The sequence below is a fragment of the Tamandua tetradactyla genome, chromosome 7 (assembly GCF_023851605.1).
Source record: "Tamandua tetradactyla isolate mTamTet1 chromosome 7, mTamTet1.pri, whole genome shotgun sequence".
NCBI lineage: Eukaryota > Metazoa > Chordata > Mammalia > Pilosa > Myrmecophagidae > Tamandua > Tamandua tetradactyla.
The window spans coordinates 16,040,990-16,065,262 of record NC_135333.1 but is presented as its reverse complement, the minus strand read 5'-3'; the positions used below and the strand labels follow the sequence as shown (position 1 = coordinate 16,065,262).

The following is a 24,273-nucleotide window of genomic DNA, read 5'->3' as shown; positions in this document are numbered from 1 at the left end:
TTCTTCACAGTTATCTGAGTTGCCTGATCATTTCTTCTGTTGATATCACCTGGGTGTACTCATATGGCTTCCTTCAACAGATAGGTCATCTGGAGGCTAACTGCAGCTGGGACAGCAGGGAAGACTGGGTCTTTCTTTACACATCATCTTTCCTCCTTGACTTTTTTGAACATAGAGTCCTAAGGTTCCAAGAAAGCAAACTCTAATGTGAAAATACCTATCAAGCCTCTGCATGTGTCACATATGCTGGTGCCTCACTGGCACTATACAAAGGATGGATGTTGATAGGTGTGATTCATTGGGGCCATTATTGTAAGAATCTATCAAAATAATTTTATACTCCCAACAGAATATGAATGTCCTGGCTTTTCTCCATAGTCACCAATATTTGGCATTGTCAATATTTTACTACTTTGCTATCCTAGCGAATATAGATGGTATATCACTATATTTTAAATTTTCATTTCTCCAATGATTATGTTCAGTATCTATCTTCTCATATGAAACATTGAGTCATTTGGTCACTTTAATTTTTAAAATATTTCTGTTTTTGATTTGTAAGAATTCATTATATATTCTGATATAAGTCCTTGTGAGAAATATATATGGTAAATATTTTCTCCAAGACAGTGATTTGTCTTTTCAATTTTTTATTGTTTTAAACTTTGAGTAAGTCAGATTTATCATTTTTTTAATGATTAGTACTTTTTGTGTTCTGTCTAAGGCTTCTTTGTCTATGATTTATCTTGAATTGATTTTTGAGTATGTTGTAAGTTATCAGTGAAGATTCATTTTCTTTTTGTTCTGCTACCATTTGTTGGAAAGGAATTCCTTATACACTAATACTATAGTTTTTAATTTGTCTTGAAATAAGTTAAAGTAAATACTCTAACTTTGTTTCTCTCTCTAAATATTATTTTGGCTCTTCTGGGTTCTTTACATTTCCGCATACATTTTAGAGTCAGCCTGTTGATTCCCCTTTGTAAAAGCCAATCCATTTCTGGTATATAACATTCCAGCAGCATTAGCAAACCAAAACAAGTACTTAGGTGTGGTTTTCTTCATTGTTATCCCACATAGTGTTCATCAAGCTTCTGGGATTGTGAGTTGATAGTTTTCACCAATTTTGGGTTCACTTTAGCCAATATTTATTCAAAAAATATTTCTCTCTCATTTTTTTCTCTCCAATTATATTTAAATTAGACTGCTTGATATTATCTCACAGGTCATTGAGGCAGTTAATGTTTTAAAAATTATTTTCTCATTAGTTCATTTTGTATAAATTCCATTGAACTATCTTCAATTTCACTAATTTTTTTTCTGCTGTGTCCAATTTGCTATTAAGTCCATCTGCTGAGTTTTTTTTCTTAAATTTCTGACACTGTATTTTTTTAATTATAGTATTCCTATTTAGCTCTTTTTGATAGTTAACATTTCTTTGCTGAGATTCCCTACCTGTTCACCCATTCTATACCCTTTTCCTAGGAATCCTTTAACATATTTATAATTGTTTTAAAATTCTTGTCTGCTAATGCCAGCCAGTGTCTGGGTCATCTGCAGTCTGCTACTGTTGACTGCCTTTTCTACTTATTATGGTTCATTTCGCTGCTTCTCTGGATGGTTAATAATTTTTGAGTTTGTATTGTGCATTTAAAATGATATATTGTTGATACTTTGGATTTTGTTATTTTCCTCTAAGGAGTTTTTCTAGTTGTCTAGCTGCTGGAATGCAATATACCAGAAATAGAATGGCATTTTAAAAAGGGGAATTTAATAAGCTACAAATTTACAGTTCTAAGTCCATGAAAATGTCCCAATTAAAGCAAGTCCAATCTAAGGCATCCAGGAATAGATACCTTGATTCAAGAAGGCCAATGAAATTCAGGGTTTCTCTCTCAAGTGAAAAGGCACACGGTGAACATGGCATCATCTGCAAGCCTCTTGCTTTATGAAGCTCCTCCAGGGGCATTCTCCTTCATCTCCAAAGGTCGCTGGCTGGTAGACTTTGCTTCGCAGCTCTTCATTCTGTTGTCCTTCTCTGCTCTCTCTGCATCTTCAGCTTTCTCCAAAATGTTTCCTCTTCTATAGGATTCCAGTAAACTAATCAAGACCCACATAGAATGGGTGGAGACACATCTCCATCTAATCAAGTTTAATACCCACAATTAATTGAGTCACATTTCCATGGAGAAAACGAATCAAGTTTCCAGCCTGTAATACTGAATAGAGATTAGAAGAAACTGTTGCTCCCACAAGATTGATTAGGATTAAAACATAGCTTTTCTAGGGTACATAAATTCTTTCAAACCAGCACAGGAGTATTATTTTTTGCTCTGGTAGAAAGATAAATTACTGCTGGATCTCTCTGATCTTGCTGAGACTTAGTTTTAGAACTTGTTTGGGCTTTTTAATTTTTAGTTTTGCCCTTAATTGCATAGTATTTTGTTCTTGGCTTACCAGATGTAGTCCTTCTGGTTTAAATGTAAAGCCTAAGGTGTTTTCCAATACCATCTAAGTTGTCAGGACTTAAACTCCAATCTTTGTCTCTGAGCAGCAGGCAAAAGTTAAAATATCTAACCCTTAACAGGTGTTTTCTACTTGGTTCCTTGAAGCCTCTCTCTGCACATGCACAGTTCAAGAATTAGTCAAGGATTTGAGGAAAACATTTTCCAAATTTTTGTTGCTCCCCCTAAATTACTCTGTCCTTTCCAGCATTTCAATTTACAGCTGCTTTGGTGGTACCAGATTTCTCTATTTGTCTCTTCTCTCCAGTAGTACTGAAACTTTCTATTAAAATCCTATTCCTTCATACCCTGCCACAGACTATTAAGTGACCTCAGAGGAAAAGCTTATTTATAAAATCTTCCCTTCCATGTTAGTTAGATTCAGTTGTCAAGTTGGCCAGGTGAGCATACCTAGTTCTGTTGCTGCGGACACAAACCAATGGTACGTGAATCTCCTCTGTTGCTAATTACATCTGCAGTCGGCTAGGAGGCGTGTCTGCTGCAATGAGTGATGTTTGGCTTAATTGGCCGGTGCTTAAATGAGAGAACGCAATGTAGCACAGCCTAGCAGCTCAGCATTCCTCATCTCAGCACTTGCAGCTCAGCCCAGGCCTTTGGAGATGCAGAAAGAAGTCACCCGGGGAAAGTTGTTGGAACCCAGGCTGCTGGAGAGGACCAGCAGAGACCATCCTGTGCCTTCCACGTAAGAAAGAACCTCAGTGGAAAGTTAGCTGCCTTTCCTCTGAAGAACCAACAAAATAAATCCCCTTTTATTAAAAGCCAATCCGTCTCTGGTGTGTTGCATTCCATCAGCTAGCAAACTAGAACACCTTCTTTCAAGGATCATATCAAATTTCTTCTCTCCAGTGCTTTCAAACAATTATTTATTTCATTTTATCCAGAGCATATAATTGTTTTGGTCAGAGGCATGTCAAATAGAAGCTACTCTGGAATTTCTAGAGCTTGAACTTTGTCAGATATTTTTTTCTATTTCTGGCCCTTTGCTTTTCCATATAACTTTCAGAATCTGCTTGTCAAATCCTGTTTAAGTCTTTGCTGGAATTTTTTTTGGAATTGTAGTTTATGGATAAATTAGAGGAGAGATAATACCTTTATGAAACTGAGTCTCTCTATTAAAGCACGTGGTGTAGTTATTGAATTATTGTAGTCCTCTTTTATGACTTTTAATAATGTTATGTCACTTTCTCCATAAATGGTATAACATCTTTACTGAATATATGCTTAGTTATTTCTTTTTTTTCTTCCTGCTATTGTGAAGCTTGAGTTGCTCTCAGTTGAAATGGGGAATTACTGGAGAAGTTTTTGAGGGATGATCAAGCTTTACGGGGTAACATTCCCATCCATGGCCAGTTGATTTTGTTTGTTTTTGTCTTAACCTCAAGAATTTTTTTCTAATAGTGTGGCTGACTAGAAGATGCAAATCAGGGCACTGACAAGATCATGCCATCTCCCCAACGTCTATAGACTTCTGGGGCTGGCTTGTAGCACATGCTGACCTCTTTCTCCTTTTGTCTGCTTTTCTGCTTTCCACTGACTTCTGGCTTCTTCCTGTGGCTTTTCTTGACCTCCAGTCATATTGGGGGATAATATCTTCCAAAGGACTTATTTACAAATGTCAACACACCCATAAGAACTCAGGTAAAGTCTTGAACATATCTTTAAGGGAGCATGATCTAACCTCAACAATACCCTTGAAACCGTCACCAAATCAAAAGAGTTTTCTTTTGCTATTTTGCAATCCCCTCACTAGACCATCTTCCTCAGGCAAAAATTGATCTGCTTTCGGTCGCACTGGATTAGTTCCTATTTCCTAGAATTTTAAATAAATAAAATCATATAGTATAAACATTTCACTGTATGATTTTTTTCACTAATCATTATTACTTCGAGATTTATCCACATTGTGGATGTGTCTCAATAGTTGATTTTTTAAAAATTGCTGAGCAGTACGTATACACAATGTGTTTATCCATTGTCCTATTGATTAACATTTGTTTTGTTTTCCATTTCATGGCTATTTAAATAAAGCTGAATATTTGTGTATACGTATTCTATAAGTATTCTATAACCATGCTATTTCTTTTCCTGTAAGTTCCTAGGAGTAAAATGGCTTTTTCATAAGTATAAGTTTAAAATCCAGAGAAAAGGGTGGGCCACGGTGGCTCAGCAGGTAAGAGTGCTTGCCTGCCATGCCTGAGGACCCGGGTTCGGTTCCCGGTGCCTGCCCATTTAAAAAAAAAAAAAATCCAGAGAAAATGTCAAACTGTTTTTGCAAAGTAGTTCTACTATTTGCAGCATTGGACAGCTCCAGTTTCTCCACATCCTTGCCAATACTTCGTATGGTCCATCTTTTTAAGTTTAACCCTGCTAATAGATTATGATATCCACTTGTGGTTTTAATTTCCATTTCCATGCTGACTAATGATGTTGGGCATTTTGGTGTGTTTTTGTTTGTTTGTTTTATTTAGCAAATTGTAAGTTTTAATATTTTATGGTTTTTGAACAATTAATAGATCCATAAAAAGAGAAATTTAATTTGACCTGGATGCTGACAGTTATCACAGGCTTTGGCATTTTACCAAGAGAGAAACAAAAATAATTGTTATAGTGGAATTTAATATGATTACAGAATGTAATGTATGTATTTTAACTCTGGCAGGTTAAAATTTAGTATAGAAGATGAAAAGTGTGAGAGGATGTAAAAGATGTCTAGGTGACCAATGTCTTTTTAACATACTGGGGACTTGAGAAACACATGAAATTGATGCAAGAAATTGAATATTAATTTCATTCAGAACAGAGTTCTTCAACATTGGCAATATAGACGTTTGGGACACTAATACTTGGTTGTAGGGGATGGAGCCTCACCTGTGTATTCTTTCACCTTTAGCAGTTATCCTTAACCACAACTTTCTAGATACTAGTAGCACCCTACCCCAAGTCCTAAGAATCAGAATGGCCTCCAGATATTACGAAATGTCCCCTGCAGGAAAAACTCCATCAGTTGAGCCCATGATTTCAAGGCACATGTCAAAACAACAGCTTAAATAACTTTCAAAATTAGGACTGGGATAAAGGAGAGAATAGTGTAAAAAGGCTAAGTTCTCATATTTCAGACCATAATATCTTAAGATAGCAAGATAAAAAAGATATAAGCAAAAGCAAAACTAAAAATTCAAAAATAAAACAAGCAAAATTGACTGCTTTGGGGAAAAGACATTAGAACAAAGGAGAGGGCTGGTAGGGGAATCTTAGGTTTTTTCTAAAAAATATTTTTATTGATAAAAGTTAACAAACATACAAACATTCCGTACATGGTGTACAATCAGTGGCTCACAATATTATCACATAGTTATGTATTCATTATCATGATAATTTTTTGAACATTTGCATTACCCCAGCAAAAGAAGTAAAAAGAAAAAAAGAAAACCTCATACATATCATACCCCTTACCACTCCCTCTCATTGACTACTAGTATTTCATCTACCCAATTTATTTTATCCTTTGTTCCCTCTATTATTTGTTTACTTTTATCCATATTTTTTACTCATTTTGATGTGTTTTTAATGATCATCTGTATATCTTCTTTAGTACAGTGTCTATTCCAAGATTTTGCCCAGTATTTAAATTTTGGTTCTTTGTTTTCTTATTATTGAATTTTAAAAGTTCTCTACGTATATTTGATATTTTTTTGAGACATACTATATGAAAATGTTTTCTCCCTCTGTGTGGTTTCTCTTCATTAATACTCTTACCAGTTTCTTTTGAAGTACAGATGTTTAATTTTGATGACATATAATTTATCAGTTTTTTATTTTTACAGAGTTTGCTTTTCTATTAAAAGAAATCCTTGGCTTCCCTAAGTCACAATTTTTTTCTCAAATCTTTTCTTCTAGAAATTTATGTTTTTAAGCAACATTTAAATTTATGATCCATTTTGAGTTTTTTTTCTTATATGGTGTGAGGTATACATCTAAGTTAACTTTTCATTTTTTTGCATAATGGAAATCAATTTTTTTCAATATCATTTATTGACAGATTTTTTTCCACTGGATTTACTTTGTATCTTTGCCAAAAAAGCAGGAGCCGTAAATATGTGACCTTATAGTTTAAAATTCTTTATTATGTTCCATTCTTCTATTTTCCCTCATGCTAATGCCATTCTTTGTTGTTGTTGTTGTTATATAGCTGTTTAAAAATTTGTGACATTCGATAGTGTTATCCTTCCAACTTTGTTCTTTTTCAATTTTATGTCAGGGCTTCTGTTATGTTTGTATTCTGTTATTGAGCTTAGAATCAGGTTTATGATCACTGTAAAAAAGCATCAGGAGCTTTGATTAGAATTTAGTTGAATAGTTACTCTGGGAAAATGTCCAAACAAAGTAGGCATCAGGGTGAAGCATTCTTCCCTAAGACCACTGCTAGTGATCCTTGGTTCCTCTGCCACTTGGTAAGGCATACAGTGGTGTCTGCTGATCTCTGCTTCTCTTCTGGGTTCTGTTACTTTCAGCTTTTTGCTTCCATGGCTTTTTTTCTACTATATATTCATTGTGTTTATAAAGTATTCCAGAAATAGGATTAAAACTATCCTGAATGAGGTGTGCCACGCCTTAAACTCTATGGCCAACTGATTTTTGACAAGGGCGCCAAATCTACTCCATTGGGAAAGAACAATTTCTACAGCAAATGATATTGGAAAAAGGATACCCATAGCCAAAGAATAAAGGAGAATCCCTACCTCATGCTATATACAAAAATAAATTCAAAATAGATCAAAGACCTAGATATAATAACCAGAACTATAAAATTCCTTGAAGAAAACATAAAGAAGCATCTTCTGGACCTTGTGTTAGGCAATGATTTCTTGGACTTTACATGTGAAACACAAACAACAAGAGAAAAAGTAGATAAATTGGACTTCTTGAAAATTAAAAACTTGTGCATCAAAGGACTCCATCATGAACATAAAAAGACAACCTACAGAATGGGAGAAAATATTTGGAAAGCACATCTCTGATAAGGGTTTAATATCCAGAATATATAAAGAACTCCTATAGTTCACCAGCAAAAAGACAAACGACCCAATTAAAAAATGGGCAGAGGGCTTCAATAGACATTTCTTCAAAGAAGATATGCACATGGCCAAAAAGCACATGAAAAGATGTGTAACATCATTAGCTGTTAGGAAAATGCAAATCAAAACCACAGCGAGACACTATTCACTTCCATTAAAATGGCTACTATTAAAAAATTAAAAATGACAAATGTTGGAGAGAATATGGAGAACTAGGAAAACTCATTCATTGTTGGGAATGTAGGATGGTGTCGCTACTGTGGAAAGCAGTGCTGTAGTGCCTCAAAAAGGAAAGGGAACTTGAAAAGCTATTAGAGCTGGGTCCGCCCTCCCCCGTGAAGATGCCATCTCTGATGTGGGAACCTGCTGTGTTGCAGTCTCCTTCAAGCATTCTGTCGACCCTGGATGTTGAATTGCCACCTGTTTGCTATGACTTAGATATTTAAATTTCTTAGCATCTTATAGTTTGTGTATATTCTTTTGTATCAATAAAGCAATTCTTGATTAAACTTTCCCTAATGTTAAAAATATATATATTATTTTGAGAATAATTAACAATGCTGAGTGGTATGTGAATGTGGTAGAAGGAGGAAGTTTAGAGTCATGTATGTCACCAGAAGGAAAGTTAGGGGTTAAAATGTGTGACTGTATAACACAGTGAATCTTGTGATGGACAATGACTGTGATTAACCGTACAAGTATTAAAAAGTTCTTCTGTGAACTAGAGCAAACATATGACACTATTATAAGGAATAACAAATATACCAAACCAACACTATAGGTCAATATATAGCGGGGGAGAGGATTTGGGTTTTCTATTTTCTTTTTATTTCTTTTCTGGAGTAATGAAAATATTCTGAAATTGATCATGGGAATGTATGCACAACTATGTGATGATACGATACTGTGAACCAGTGATTGCATACTTCAGGAGGTTAGTGTGGTATGTGGATATATCTCAATACAATTGCATTAAAATTTAAAAAAAAGAATTGAAGGGCCACCAAGTCACATCAGACTGTGACATGAAAAGAGTTAAATTGTTAAACACTGAGATTTTAGTGTTTATTTGTCAGTGCAGCATAGTTTAACTGTACTCAACTAATACAAAGGAGGATGTTCAGGCTATAGATCAGTTTTGGGATTCATCAATATATTGAGACATTTAGATCCAGGAGAATGGATGAGATCCACAGAAGACTGAGTTGAGAAGGAGAAAAGAAAGGAAAGCATAGTAAGAGGTCAAAGAGAAAAGGAGAAACTAAAAGGAGAGTAAGGGGAACTACCAGTGAGATAGCAGGGAAAGCAGGAGAATGTGATATCCTTAAATTCAAGTGAAGAAAATATTTCAAGTAGGACGGAATGACTGTTTCAAGTCTTTTTAATAATATCAAAATAAGGTGAGGCCTGAGAATTGGTCGTTGGTTTTAGCAATGTGAAGGTCACTGATCACATAGGACAGCAGTGCCGATGGAGTGCTAGGGCTAAAGCCCACCCAATACCTAGCTCTTGGTGGGGCAAGGAATGCCTAGGATGCCCAGGAAAAGCAGTGGCATGATTAGATGTCTAGGAGATCAAAACTCAAAGAAGATAGCCTATTACCCTGAAAGCACCAAGATCCCATGACACAGGGATTGTAAGAGGGTGATGTAAGAGGGAGGGGGCACAGAATAGATTCTTTTGAAGTGCCACATTGGTGAGAGATGAGGCACAGAGAAAGCTGGCAGAGGCCTTCTGAATTCCAACAGAGAAAGCTCTGGTAGCATAAATAGATTGGAGCACCTGATTCATTACTTTTGCATCCACCTACTCTTGAGAGATCAGAAAAGATCAGAAGTTGTGTTCAGCCTAAGAGGTCCCCAAAAGCCTAATGCCTTGACTAAAATTTTGATGTTATAGATATAGGAATTTCACTTCCAGAAATTTGTTCTAATGGTATAACTAGATTACTGCTCAAACATGTATGTAGATGGATATTCACAGAAATTTTATTTATGATAGCAAAATTAGAAAGACATAAATATTATCATTTATACCTAAAATTTTTCTGTATTTTCAATTTTGTAACAAGTTGTATTACTTTTATTATTATAAATCAAGAATAAAGGAATAAAGCCAGAGAAGTCAAGCAAACAAATACGGAATTACTTGGAAAAGACTTCGTTATAGTGCTTTATTCATAATTTTTATTTTGAAATATTTTTAAGAATTAGGGATAATGTTTTTTAAATCTCTTCACTTTACTATTCCTTACAGCCCTCACTTATTATTGGCCCATGGAAATGGAAGTCATATGTCATCTGGGGAGGGTAATTTCTTTGAGATAGAGAGGGGAGCTGGTAGCTGCTTGGAGAGAGATTTAGAGAGGATAAAGCAAGGGTTAAGATGCTGCCCGTATCCCTGAGAAGGGTCTCAGCTCTCCTACATACTTATGTCTCAGCTAATAAGTTATAACCCCCCTGAACATGCAGGGACCATGTGTTTACCCAATTTTGTGTAACTAGTACTGAAAACCGAGTCTCACATTCATTGCATGCTCAAAATATTTATTATTACATGAATGGTTTTTAGCCTTGTTTTCAGACTTGAATTTGAAACTATCAAAACAAGTTAAAAATTTGGTGGCGAATACTTACAGTTGAATCACGGGATGAAACTTTTCTCCAATAGCAAGTCTCAACGGGCAACCATATTCTTTCCAATCATATGTTACTATCTAGAAAAGGAAAAATTTTTTAGTTATCTTATATATTTGAACCACTGATAAAATTATAATATTCTTACCAAGTCTTCAGATGGCTGATGCCTCAGATATGACCTATAAAAAAGACATTTTTCATTATTTATTTCCCTTCCTTCTTTTCAAACTCAAAAATTAAAATCATTACTTTGTTTAAATATATATTTTCCTAGTCAAGGAGGTGCAACCATAATTACAAAATACTAAGTGTTTACTATATTTCAGGCAATTTTTACACATATTAAAACATTCTGGGTGGGCCGCGGTGGCTCAGCGGGCAGGGTGCTTGCCTGCTATGCCGGAGGACCTCGGTTCGATTCCCGGCCCCAGCCCATGTAACAAAAACGGAAAAACAAAATACAATAAAGCAAGAAAATGTTTGGAAATGTTTCCCTTTCTTCCTTCCTTCCTTCCTTCTATCCTTCCTTCCTTCTCTCTGTCTTTCCTTTAAAAAAAAAAAAAAAAAAAAAAACATTCTCACAATAACCACAAGCTGTGAATTATTGTCCTCCCTTTGTAGATATGGCACACTTAGAAGTTGTGTGAAACTTGTTCAAGGCTACAAACCTTGCTCTACTAAGAGGCCTGGTTATAAAGCCCATATTCATTGGGCTAGTCCAGTGCAATTCTTTCTAAAATATTAATAGATCAAAGAATAAAGTAGTTTAAAACAGTAAAGCTTTAAAACTTCAGCTTCCTCCTATAATAGAATCCAACTTCATGAACTCAAGGGTTTATGCCTTCAAAACCACTCTCTTCCACATTTTCCCAGTCTTATCAACCTCAAACCTGAATCACCTTCACCAACCACATGCTCCATATAATTTACCATGCTCCAGGGAACAGAATTCAATAAATTCCCACAATGGTAGAATAGTGGACTAGCCTACTTTGTATTCTTGCCCTTCAGATCCAGCTGTAGCACAAACACTGAAAGGCAGTGTCCCCACCAACTCTTAAACATTTCTTCCTCACTCTTGCTATTAGACCTATTGCCTTCAACAAGCATTGCAACCCAGAGCATCTAGACTACTCCATATCTCTTACGCCACGTTTGAGTTTCATGAAATCACTTGAAGGATATGCCTAGAAGTTAAACCCTCGTTCTTTTATTTATTTTATTTTTTGCATGGGTAAGCTCTGGGAATTGTACCTGGGTCTTTGGCATGGCAGGCGAGGACTCTGTCACTGATTCACCGTTGCCCACCCTCATTTATTTTAATTAAGGAGGATTTAAAGTAGAAAATTGTACAGCTTTTCAAAAGCTCTTGCAAATATTTCAGAAGCTGTGGACTACTATGCTTTTGACAGTCTAATAAATAGTTCTAAAGTATTTAATTATATGAGAAGGCTTATAAAGATACAAAGCTTACAGATTTTATTTCATTATCTCTTTAATAAATCGCCTTATTAAAACTAAATATGGATAAAAAATACAAGGATAGCAAAGCAATCAGAATATTTGAAGTTGGAATTTATTAATGCTGTGCATTAGTTAGCTACAGCTAAAGTAGCTAATTTAGCTACATTAACTAATTTACCTACAGCTGTGTAGAATTAGAGAAAAATTATATAGGAAAAAATAGTTTTGTATGTCTTCATTTAACTAGGGGGAGCAATATGGGATTTGAAACTATATGAAAATAAGGCTTGCTTTGTTTATTCAATTAATTTGATGGGAGAGATTTTAACTCACATTTGTTTGTCTCAGAAAAGTTAGTCATTATAGTTTCTACACATTTTTCTTAATGCCAAAACTGACTGTACAATGTCAACCCAAATACATTGATGCTAATAGGAATTTAACTAATAACTGCTTACATTACTGCTTCTACATTAATATAAAACAGTGATTTTGTTAAAAGATTTTCTTACTTGTCAATCACATAAGAAACATTATGTTGAAAGCATGCTGTTTTATTAAATCTATAAAAGTAAAACACAGTAAAGTTATAATATCATCATTTTTTATAAATTTGCAGAAACATTTAAACATCTAACTCAGCAATTCTCAAACTTGCGAGAAGATCACAAATCATCATTTTCTGAATCACTGGGGTTGGTGCATGCCTTTTATTTTTTTTTTTAACAATCGGTTTTACAAATATTTCTAGTAATGCCAAAATCTGAAGTCTACTGATTTACCTCATATATTTAATACATGACTATTGAAAATTCCTAGATAATTTATCAAAATTAAGACAGTTTCTTTGGATATTTTATTCCACATAAACTTGCTTTCTGGTCTTACTGGAAAGAAACTTATTTTAAGGATTAACTATTTCTAGTTAAGTTGCATGTAGACATAAGGCTATAATGGTCTATTACATGATGAAGTTTTTAGTAAGTAAAATGATTCAATATAACTTAGAAGGAATCCTAGTCACAATTTTATTTAGAGAGACACTGGAGGTGTAGACCACCCCCCTCCAACCCTTGATCCAAATTGGACAAAAGTGATGTCATTCTTCACTGACAACTCCTCTGACTCTCCTGTGGTACCTTGTACCCTAAACTGTCCTAGGCCTCTGTGGTGACTTGGAGCTAAGTACCCCAGAAAAATATAGTCAAATCCATTCCTGTGGGTGTGAACCCATCATAAATAGGATGTTTTGATGAGGTTACTTCAATTTAGCTGTGGCCAACTGTATCAGGAGGGGTCTTTTTTAAAAATTTAATTAATTTTTTTAAATATAACAACATACAAACACGAACATTCTTATCATATTATCACTCCATTCTTAGTATATAATTAAAAAAACCTCACAATATCATCACCATGATTGTTTCTTAGAACATTTGCATCAATTCAGAAAAAGAAATAAAAAGAAAAAAGAAAAAACTTATACATACTGTACCCCTTACCCTTCCCTCTCACTGACTGCTAGTATTTCCATTTACCCAATATACTTTAGTCTTTGGATTAAGGAGGGGTCTTAGTCCTATAACTAGAAGCCTTATAGAGAAGGCAACAGAAAGAGAAGCACAGGGATCAGTCAGAAGAACCCTGAAGAGAAAGGAGAAGATACCACCATGTGCTTCATTGCCATGTGGCAGAAAAACCAAGGGCCAAAGATCACTGGCGGTCAGCCCCAGAATGCCAGTCTTTAGGGAAAAAGTATCACCTTGCTGATGCCTGAATTTTGGACATCTGCAAACCTCAAATTGTGAGCCAATCAATTCCCAATGTTTAATCCAACTTATTATATGGTATTTGATTTAGCAGCCTGAAAACTAAAATGGTCCTCCCATGGTGACTGTGAAAACCTTAGACCTATTATAATTTCAGTTCATGGTATCAGGGTTGTTTTAGGATTCCACAGCAGTGAATCAGTGACTAAGAGGCCTAGAGTAAAGTTCTGAAATTGCTTTTATCATGGTCTCCAAGTGTTTCTAATGAGCAACCTTATTTGACAATTACTGTCCAGACGCTCCCAGCAGTAGATTGATTTAAGATGCTGTGCATTTTATTGAAGAAGGAATTCAAGGATCTGAGAAGGAATTCTGCCTGCAGTGGTATATATGATTTTGGTACACATGTTTCAAAGAATAGTTATTCTCAAACTTTAATACCCATAGTAATCTGGAAATTTTGTTAAAGTGCAGATTCTGGTTCAGCAGGTCTAGGTGGAAGATTGAGAGTCTGCATTTCTAACAAGGTCTCAGGTGATGCAAACTTTGATCCATAGACTATACTCAACTAACAAAGATGTAGACCATCCAAAAAATAGGATGATACAAACTACATATATCAGTCAGTCTTTGTGTCTTCTGAAAAAAAGGAATGGTGGGGCAAAGCTGTTAGAAAATACAAAATTCCTTGTTGAATGGGATGGAACTAATTAATTATCAGTCCACCAACTGATTATTACAATTCAGTACTCAAAAGAAATTAGAATGATAGATAATAGAATAGACTTCATTATTATTATGAAAGCAAGTCATTTCAAAAATAGATAAGAATTTCTCATCCCCATTCCCAAAGACAAGGAATTGCCAAAAAAAATTGTTTTCAATATTTTAACCTCCGTTAAATAGATTTATATAGGCTGAGCTTGATTTTCCCCATGTAGAAGAAAGAGCTGTGGCAAATGGATGACACAAAATCCAGTGTGTTTATGATTGCTTTCCAGAAACCTCAATCTCCAGATACGTTCCTAGGCCAGATAAATCCTGAAACCCAGACGGGCCAGCCTCTCCAGAACATCAACTGGTTCCATCCCCCTATCCTATATTATTGACAGCCCCTTCCAACATGAAAGAGTTAGAATGGGCATAGCCCAAATATTCTTGAAGATTGGTAGAGAGATCAAAGGAGAAAGTGAAGTTATATAGAGAAGATTAGATTTAACGATGAGTATTATTGCAGAATCATTATATTGATATTTCTTTTAGTTTCCAGTGTCTTTGGGCAGCTAGAAGTAAAACTGTGGAACTGTAACCCATACCAAACTCTGAAATCTGTTCTACAACTAATTGTTGTGGTATGCTTTGAACTTTATTGCTTTTTTGTATGTATGTTATTTTTCACAATAAAAATATTCATTGTGTGGAAAATAGGGATTCAAACAGATCCTTGCACGTGAATGTTCATAGCAACATATTCACAATCGCCAAAAGGTAGAAGCAACCCAAGTGCCCATCGCTAAAGGAATGGAAAAATAAAATGTGGTATATTTATACAATGGAATATTATTCAGTCATAAAAAGGAATGAAGTTCTAATAAATTCTACAATGTGGATGAACCGTGAAAACATTATACCAAGTAAAATAAGCCAAGTCACATACTGTATTATTTCATTTATTTGAAATATCTAAAAAAGGAAAATTCATAAAGACAGAAAGTTGGTTAAAGATTACCAGAGGATTGGGCAGGGAATATTGGGGAATTATTGCTTAATGGGTACAAAGTTTCTATTAGGGGTAATGACAAAATTTTGGAAACAGTGGTACAACATTGTGCATGTAGCACCACTGAATTGTATACCTAAAAATGGTTAAAATGGGAAATTGTATTTATACATATTTTACCACAAAAAATAATACAATGTGCTTCATTGTGAACTATAGTAAGATCAACAAAATTCATACCTTGGGATTCTCTGGAGAAAGCACTGACAGTTCTATTAAGTTTTCCTCAAAATTTCCTAAAGAAATGGAACTGAGTCTCTCTGAGGTGGGTACAAGCAATTCTCTGATAGAAATGAAATGATAGCTTGTTTGAATAGGATGGAAACCAGAGGTTTCTCCCTCACATTTCTCTGGGGATAAGTTGTTGACTTAGTATCTGAGACAGATAGCAACAGATGGAAACTGTCTATATTAAAAGAAGTGCTTTAAAATATTGGTAATAGGGAAAAAGATTAATTCTTTTCTTTTTGGTATGATTCAAGTGTAATATCTGACTTGGCAAAAAATTCTATTCAAACTAGATGACGAAATCAATTCAATTTTGGATTTCATTATGGACATAACAGTCATTAGGCTAAAATTATCAATAATAATTGCCATTTAGTTCACCATTTGCTTTACAATTTAAAAATTAAGACAGGGCAGATGGAAAAAAAATACTTGCCCTTTAGCAGCAATGTATTTAACGGAATCACAGCCAACGGCTATTTGGAACACCTGAAATGAAGTAATTTCGATGGTGAATTCAGTGGTTCTGATTCATGTGACCTAAAATATCACTACAGGTAAAGCAGTTATGTTTTAGATTTGAGATAATCAACTTTTCAGTATACGGTATTGTTTTACTGTTCGGTGCTGTTTTTATCCTTTCTTTTCTTACCTTTGTCCTTACTGTCTTCAAAGCCCAAAGGTTGGTTTTCCACTTTCTTACTCACTGTCTCAGAGACCAAGTCTAATGTAGTTTGCACCATCACCTTTACATCATGGCTATCAACTCTATACTTCCTTTAACTCAGCTGGCAGGTTTCTACTTGGGTACTCAATCTCAAACGCATTACATCCTAAACTCCAGTTGGCATATTGCCTTGCTCTTCAGGCTTGACATTTTATTCTTTGGGTACTAATTTGACTTTTTTTTTTTTAATAATAAGTATTTTTATTAAGCATTGCAAGTTGCACTCAATAGCTTTCAAATATTCCACACAAAAGTCCATCTGCAATAAATCAAACCCAACATTAGTTCATTCTTCTTTTTTCTTCATCAACCCAATTTATTTTACCCCTTATCCCCCATTATTTATTTATTTTTATACACATATTTAAAAAATATTTTTAATGTAAAAACTTAACACGCAAACCTACAAACATTCTTGACAAACATTCCATACACAGTGTACAATCAATGGTCACAATATCATCATGTAGTTGTGTATTCATCACCATGATCATATCCATATTTTTTTTACTCATCTGTAATTTGACTTCTCTTTAATCAGAGTCCTGTTTCTAAATTCATCTGGGAAGCTGACTCTGTCTCTACCTGGTTCCAGCACACCTTACTCACTGCTGTCTAATCCCATCCCTCTTCCAGGCTTTCTAAGTGGGTTCTAGACCCTTGCTTTCTGGTTTAAAACAGTCCTTGTATGGTGCACATTTCCATAAGGCAAATCTAGAAAGCCCTATTACTCCATTCCTTATAAGAGGGATTTGGGGGTCAGGAGTGTAGGGATAGAGATTATGTTAGCCAGTCTTGGCGGATTGGTGCATTGAAAGAATTGTCTCGCTTAAACCAATCTTTTAGTCTTTATTTAAAAGAAATGTTCCAAAGAAGGAATTCATGAATTTTATTTCCTGAACCACATGATGTCACTCCCAGGACCAGATTTTGATCTCTTAACACTCTACCATAATCTTTCCTGCCCATTATTATTATTTATTTATTTATTTATTTTTGCATGGGCAGGCACCGGGAATCGAACCTGGGTCTCTAGCGTGGCAGGTGAGAATTCTGCCACTGAGCCACCGTCATACTGCCCTATTATTATTTTTAAATTTACTTATATGTTGGCTTCTATATGCTCTTATATGTGTAAAATATTTATGAATGTTCTGTACAATTTGTACATTTATCAAATGGCTGTATTTTAAATACTCTTCTATAGGATTTTATAAAGGAAAAATCAAGTGGGGAAAATTATTTATAAAACATTATCAAAAACCCATGACATTAAAGAATAAGAAGTTCTTATATTTGTGTTCATTTGATTTCCTAATCTATTTATTTTTTGGGGGGGTCATTTTATTTAGGCTGGTATAGACTTTCCATTTTCTATAATATAATTATTAGGTCAGAAAAGTGAAAGCAGCAGAGATAATGTAGTAAGACAACTCTGACTGATGGAACTATTTGTCTGCTAGGGTAAGAAACTGTGTGAATATATGTGTGATTAGGTTTAAAGCTGATGGTGTGTCAAGATTCTGTTTTGCTTTATGACTGTAACTGAAGTACTGGTAACCAGAAAAATTTAGGACAGAGGAAAAACACCATACTGTTCTTTTTTCCTAAACATAAAAGCCCTGGGAATTACTGCACATTTTTCAGGTTGCCACCCTTGTCAAAGATCTGGAAATCAGTTCTTAAAATTTTCCCTTTGGTGGAGAAGGGACAGATTTACTACCTACCAAGTTTTCCATCTTTTTAAATAAAACTAATTGGCCTGCTAGCCCACAGTCCAAATCAAGGGGTGGATCATGTTATCACCAACATTATCACCACCAGTCAGATGGAACAGCTTGAGAATAGAAACAAGGAAATGGGGCAAAAAATTCTTGAGGAGTGCTATGCCTCTTGCTAGCACACATATCAGTAAGGCTGCCCTATTCCCAGGAACCAAGGGATAGCAGTTATTAAAAAAGGGTTCTAACTCTTCTGACTTCCTTCTGCACAAAACATGCACTAGCCATTACTAGGAAGGAAGTGGTCTTCGTGTGATGACAGGGAGAGTGAGTGGGCAGGCAGGAAGTCAGGAGAAGGGGACTGGCGACGAGCTGTTCACCAGGTGGCAGGAGCCAGCATGGCACCTGGAGCCCCTCGCTGCCTCCTTTCTCCTGAAAACGTGAGCACTTGTGTCAAAATACATAAGTGAAAGGTATGCAGATCTTCCTAAACAGAGGAATCCCCAAAGGACTAAAGCTATACAAATATACAATCATATATAATTTTTATGTGACCCCTAATTATTAAATCTTTGCCTTCCTATCAAGTGTGTTCAGAAACATGGGTCTGTCATTTATCTTTACTAAATTATACACATATCATACATGATTGGCTGAGGAACTCAAATCTATCATATTCAGGACCCACCATTACTTGCTGATTTTATCTAAAACATCCCTTCTCTCCCAGGTTCTAGTTGGCAAAAGTCACTCCTAGCCTCAGAATCAACAGTCATGTCTAGGATTAAAAATAGTGCTGACCTATAGATGGATCTTGAACAGGAACTATAGGTACAGAGTGTGGGAAGCAGGAAAAAGCCTATCTTCTAGGGGATCCTCTGCTGTAGGGCTGACTAGTTCCCCAGGACTAATTAGATAGATTCTGACATATGGCCTAAATGAAAACAACGAATGCTTTGATTTTCTTTATTTAATACTATTCCCTTCAGTTAAGAGACAGGGCAGTACTACTCCTGCCTTATCTTAGACATGGCAAATTTCCTCCAATTGGAACAGAACAACTGGGACAGGAATTCTAGAGACCCTCAACACAGAAATTTTGGTATATAATTTCTTAGAGTTGTAGTCATTCCTTCCTGGGAAAATTCATCTTGGAAGGAATTACGAAGACCCTCTGGGGATTGATCTACCAGCGTGGCCTGATTGTATTTCTAATTCGTGGTGCCTGCAGCCCTGCTGGAGCTGAAGTTTCACTTGCTGCTCTGCTACATCCTATTAAGACTTATTGACAAAGATAGCAGGCTCCCCTTCAAATGGCTCAATCCGTGGTTCATTTGGCTAGCAGGTTTAACAAGGGCTTAACTTCATCCGCTGGAGAAGAAATCTGTGGGCCATGGTTACAAACATAATAAACTGGGCCTTTATCTCTATTATATTTACCACGCTTACTTGCAGGTATAAGAGAACAAAGAAGGGCTCCTGTGGTTGAGAGCATACTTTGTAGTTGTGTATAGGTTTGATTTCTTTGGCTCGCTAGAATACTTCCATCCCCAAAGTCACATTTTCCCTTTGCCTTAGGAGCCACTGAATATTTCTCCATTCTATTTCATTGGGTGCTTCAATACAAACTACCTGCAGTGGATCCAGAAGGTAGCTAGATTTGAACTGTCCATGTCCTGAGGTGTGCCAAGGAGGGAAGAGAAGGAAGAAACCAGTGATATTCAATAATTACTTTGTGATAGGCTCTGTTCTGGGTACCTCACTTAAATTATCTGAATAATCCTGTGAGATGTTATAGTTTGCATTTTATGACTAAGGCAACTAAGTTCAGAGCTTGGATCCGAACTTAGGTTAGATTAACCTTCCTTTAGCAATGCCTGGGCTGGGCAGGATACGTAAATAGAGATCCCTAACAAATATATAGATTAGAGAAGGAAAGGGAGGGAAGCAACCATAGTGCTTCAGGAAGGTATTTTTGTTGGAATAGTGTGGTGCTGTCAAGGGGCTGATGATAGAAAACACAGACATAGGATAGGGCAAGAACTTATGGAGAAATGAGATTGCAGTTTTTTGCTTCATAAAAAGACTGTTGGATGTATTAGGTGGTAGGCATACAGGAGAGTTGTTCACATATAATGGCAGGCAATTTGGGGGGAAAGCAGTTTGTGTCAGCAGCACCTAAGGACAGATCACATCTGCCTCAGTTCAGGAGTCCCTCTAATTTTGTGGAACCTTGCCCAGGTAGAAATAAGGATTCATATATGGAAGTCCTCAAGGTCAGGGACTCTGTTTATTTAACTTTGTATTCCTTTTGTATAGCACAATATCTTTTATGTTTATTGAATGTTAGTTAGCCTGGAAGGGATAAAGAGAAAAAGCTTCCCTGTGTGTGGAACATAGACTCAAAGGAGGTTGTTTTTATTAAGAATTTGTGTTTAATTTCATAATGCTTTCAGTTACCTGAACACACCATTGTTATTTCACACCACTGCTTTTGTATATGCCTTTTCCTTGAATTCCCTTTGTATTTGTGGGAATTGCTGAATTGCTATTCTTCAAGTTATTTTATATATCACCACTGTTTCATTTTTTCTGTCCCAATCAAAATGGCTTGGCTTTTCTCTGGACTATGTGCTAACTAATTATATCATATTTCCTTAAGCTTAACTCTGTTTAACCCTGGGGCAAGTTCTCTGTCTTTTTATCTTTTAATCATATTACTTAGTACACTGACGGAAACATAATAGGCGAATGATGCATTTTGGGGGGATGAATAAATGATTGAAGTTTTTTTTTTTTTGGCATGGGCAGGCACTGGGAATCGAACCTGGGTCTCTGGCATGGCAGGCGAGAACTCTGCCTCCTGAGCCGCTGTGGCCTGTGTATGATTGACGTTTTTGAATAAAGAAATGCAAGGTAAATATGGACACGAATGGCAATCTTTTCTGACAAACCATATCCAACTTTAGTTGTTGCCATTAATTTCAATGTTCTTTTAGACACATTTATCTTCTAAAACTAATAATTTGACATTTTTGTATATGTTTATTTTTCCCACTTTAGATAGTAAGCTCATGGAAAGTGGAAATTTGATTTGTTCCAAAGCAAAATAATGCTATCTCTACAGTGAAGCATTAGAAATTGTTGCTCAGAATTAGGGGAGTGGCATTGTATGGGCGGAATGTTTATTATTTGGTTTACTGCCTATAGGTTCTCAAAGTAAATGCCTTGGTGCTCTACCTACATCACTTACCTTATGAGGCAGTGGGCATGACATTGAAAATCTGCTGGGCCGAATATGAAGAGTCAAAAGACCCGTGTTCTGGTCTCTAGAAGGAACAACCCATGCAGTTATTATCAAATGATAAGAGAGGTAGATATGAATTTGGCTTTCTGTAGAGCAGATAAAAGTCTCATGCACATGATGCAACGGGACCCACCGTGAGCGGTCTGGAGGATGGTGGTGTAATAACTCCTTACTGCTTCTGCTAAGGTGGCTCTGCATTTTGGTCATATCTTAAAGTCACTCCCACTCACGATATTCCATGTTTTAGCCAGCATGGGACTGGCATAGTGGAATGCATCTATCAAGCATTCCAACCCACTATTTCTTTAACACCCTCAGTCCCTGGATAATGGGGATCTGCTCCTGACAGCTTGTGCTGCTTCCGGAAGTACTGTATTCCAAGGCTGTCACCATTGCACTGGTTCTTCTCTAATCCATATAAATCCACCCTCCCCCCCGGTGTTGATCACACCTTCAGATCAATAAAGGTAACTTGCAAAATTAGTTTTCTGAACCACATTAAACTGCCTAACATGATCTGACTGGATTCTACAGATCGGTCAGACACAGTGCATGTGAATTATCTTGTGTGGGTTCAAAAAAGAACAGGCAAATGTAAGATTTAAAAAAAGAACAAAAGAAGAAATTTTGAAGAATTTCACATCCCATTCCTGCTAAGGTTTTTACTTTTCTAAAACAAAAAACAAACGCAAAAAACCTAACCATAAAATGCCCCTTTCCTTCAAATACTCTTTACATGTAGATATTTATTAATTATATATTCAGTGTAATTTATAATGAGAATATAAATGACACATTTTTATATTTTTAAAACCACTGCACCATATTTCATCAATTCTAAGACTTTTTTTTCTCATTTTAATACCTTTGAAATCAGGAAGATCTTATAAGCATGATTGGCTTAGTAGTACATAAAAATAATAGGGTGACTTACAATTTGACGGAATCTTTGATTTGCTAAATTCTGTAATATAGCTTGGATTGTTAAAGTAAATATTGTATCTTCATTTTCTACAAAATTTCTCTTCTTATAGGTAGATTTTTTTCCTACCATGACTGATTTAAAAGTTTCTGGGTTTTTACTCAAATACAAGACTTACCTAAAGTATCCTGAACAGAAGTCTAAATAAATACCCACAAAACAAAACATACCCAAAGAAACTCACAACATTAGATAAATAAAGAAGAAAGTTGGTAGATGAAGGGGAAAGAGATGAACTGAGCCTCCCGATGACTATGTCTAAAGTGACATTTTCCCCCACCCTTCCTAGTCATTCTCTATCACATAATTCTATTTTTATTTTATTAATAGCACTTGACACTATTTGGAATTTGTTTATTTATTTGAATACTATGGAACTGGTACTATTTCTTTTTTCACTATGTATTTTCAACTAGGAAGTAGTTGGTATAAAGTGGGTACTCAAATTCACTTGTACTAGCAGCAAGCTAAAGAAAATTGGATGTTTTCCTAGAAGAATAGAGCTATTTTTCCAGGAAATACTGAGTTGGGCCATAAGGACAACGAAATAAATGCCTTAAGACACAATTCCATGTTAGTTATTTTTCTCCACAAATTAAGTGGTTAGGTGATACGTTATTCCAAAGTTCATAGATTCTGATTCAACTTGATATTAGAGTTTTTATTTTTGTTTAAAGATGGTATATTGGGACTTTGGGAATTAATGATAAAGCATGCTGGAAAACTACTGAATTAAGAAATAGCCCCTTTTTGTAACTTCATTTGGTACAAAATGAATGAAGATCTTCGCTCATATTTGAAATTTGGGTATCTAAAAGCATATGAGACCATATAAATAAAAGAATACCTACAAATCAATAATCTTATAACATGTTTAATTATGAGTAGGTTCTTTAAAAAGTCATACTTACTGTAATTTGAAGTAATCATCTACTGCCTCATAATTTACAGTCTGAAAAAAAGTTACTGTCTAAAAGAGAAAACAAAAAAAAATTTTATGTAAAACAAGAAAAGTTGAGTTGGTGGGCATCACTTTAGTAGTTTATGGTTTTCCATATCCAGGGACATAAAATGCCTTCACATTAGCATATATGTTAATGTATTAGTCATTGTAAATCAGGTTTTCCTAGGACACAATGTATACTTTCAAGACAGATTTAGATCTTTCTTTAGCTAAGAAATGTATATTTAGCATTTTCCCTAATTTCTTTTCAGAAATCCCAATTTTGTTTATTTGAGATTTACTGTGTTAGATTTTTATTATTTTTCCTTTTCATTTTATATTATCATAGTCCTTTTATTTATATTGGTTCTGCTTTCCTCCTCATTTTTTTTGTCATTGGTTTGAGTCAAAACATGCAATCCTTTCTGATAAAATTGAAGGCTATGAAGGGCATTAAATTAAATAAATTTAGTCCTATGATCAGGGAAAGCAACCAGTTGTCAGGTATATACCTGCATTCTGCCATATACCTCCTTTCATTATCTGTTATCATTTAAAAACACTATAAAATTCTTGCACATAATTAGACTTCAAAATTTAATATTATCTCTTTTGAAATTTAACCATATTCTCTAAACTTTGCTCGTGAGTTGAAATAACAAGATAATGGGTCACTGCCAGTCCAAGTACTGAAGGAAATTGGGAATCTAGAGAGTAAAGCAGAACACCAGAGACCATAAGCTACTTTTTCCCCTAAAAAGCATTTGTCAATGTAGCCAAGAATGGGAGAATTCAGGATAGAGAAACAAATATAAGATCCCCTCTACATCAACCTCTATTACCAGAAGACTACACTCAGGTAAGAATCAGCGGGGGTTATGGTGCGGGAGGATCATCAACATGGCACCGTAAATAGCTTACTGAAAACCTCTCCCCAGAGATTCAGCTGGAAGAAAAGGACTTTTCTCACTTGTTCACAACTTTGTAGAAAGTGTAGATGGTAGAAGAACTCTACCCATGCTGAATTAAAGAAAAAGAAAAACATCAGGAAACTTCCATCCTGGACTGGCCAGTCCACTCCCTACCCCCTCACTGAGTTCTGGGGAAGTGCAC

At 35.5% G+C, this 24,273-nt stretch overlaps 1 protein-coding gene across 4 annotated transcripts in view; it reads right to left on the bottom strand.

Moving 5' to 3' along the window:
• CATSPERE (catsper channel auxiliary subunit epsilon) overlaps positions 1 to 24,273 on the bottom strand; it is a 249,994-nt gene that overhangs the window by 61,109 nt on the left and 164,612 nt on the right. For all 4 annotated transcript variants that reach the window (XM_077168505.1, XM_077168504.1, XM_077168506.1 and 1 more), the window contains 6 exons: positions 23,129 to 23,187; positions 21,182 to 21,257; positions 15,917 to 15,969; positions 12,216 to 12,266; positions 10,385 to 10,418; positions 10,237 to 10,316 (listed from right to left, as the gene is read on the bottom strand). In XM_077168505.1, the coding sequence (XP_077024620.1) occupies positions 10,237 to 10,316; positions 10,385 to 10,418; positions 12,216 to 12,266; positions 15,917 to 15,969; positions 21,182 to 21,257; positions 23,129 to 23,187 (353 nt within the window). The remainder of the gene's footprint in view (positions 1 to 10,236; positions 10,317 to 10,384; positions 10,419 to 12,215; positions 12,267 to 15,916; positions 15,970 to 21,181; positions 21,258 to 23,128; positions 23,188 to 24,273) is intronic.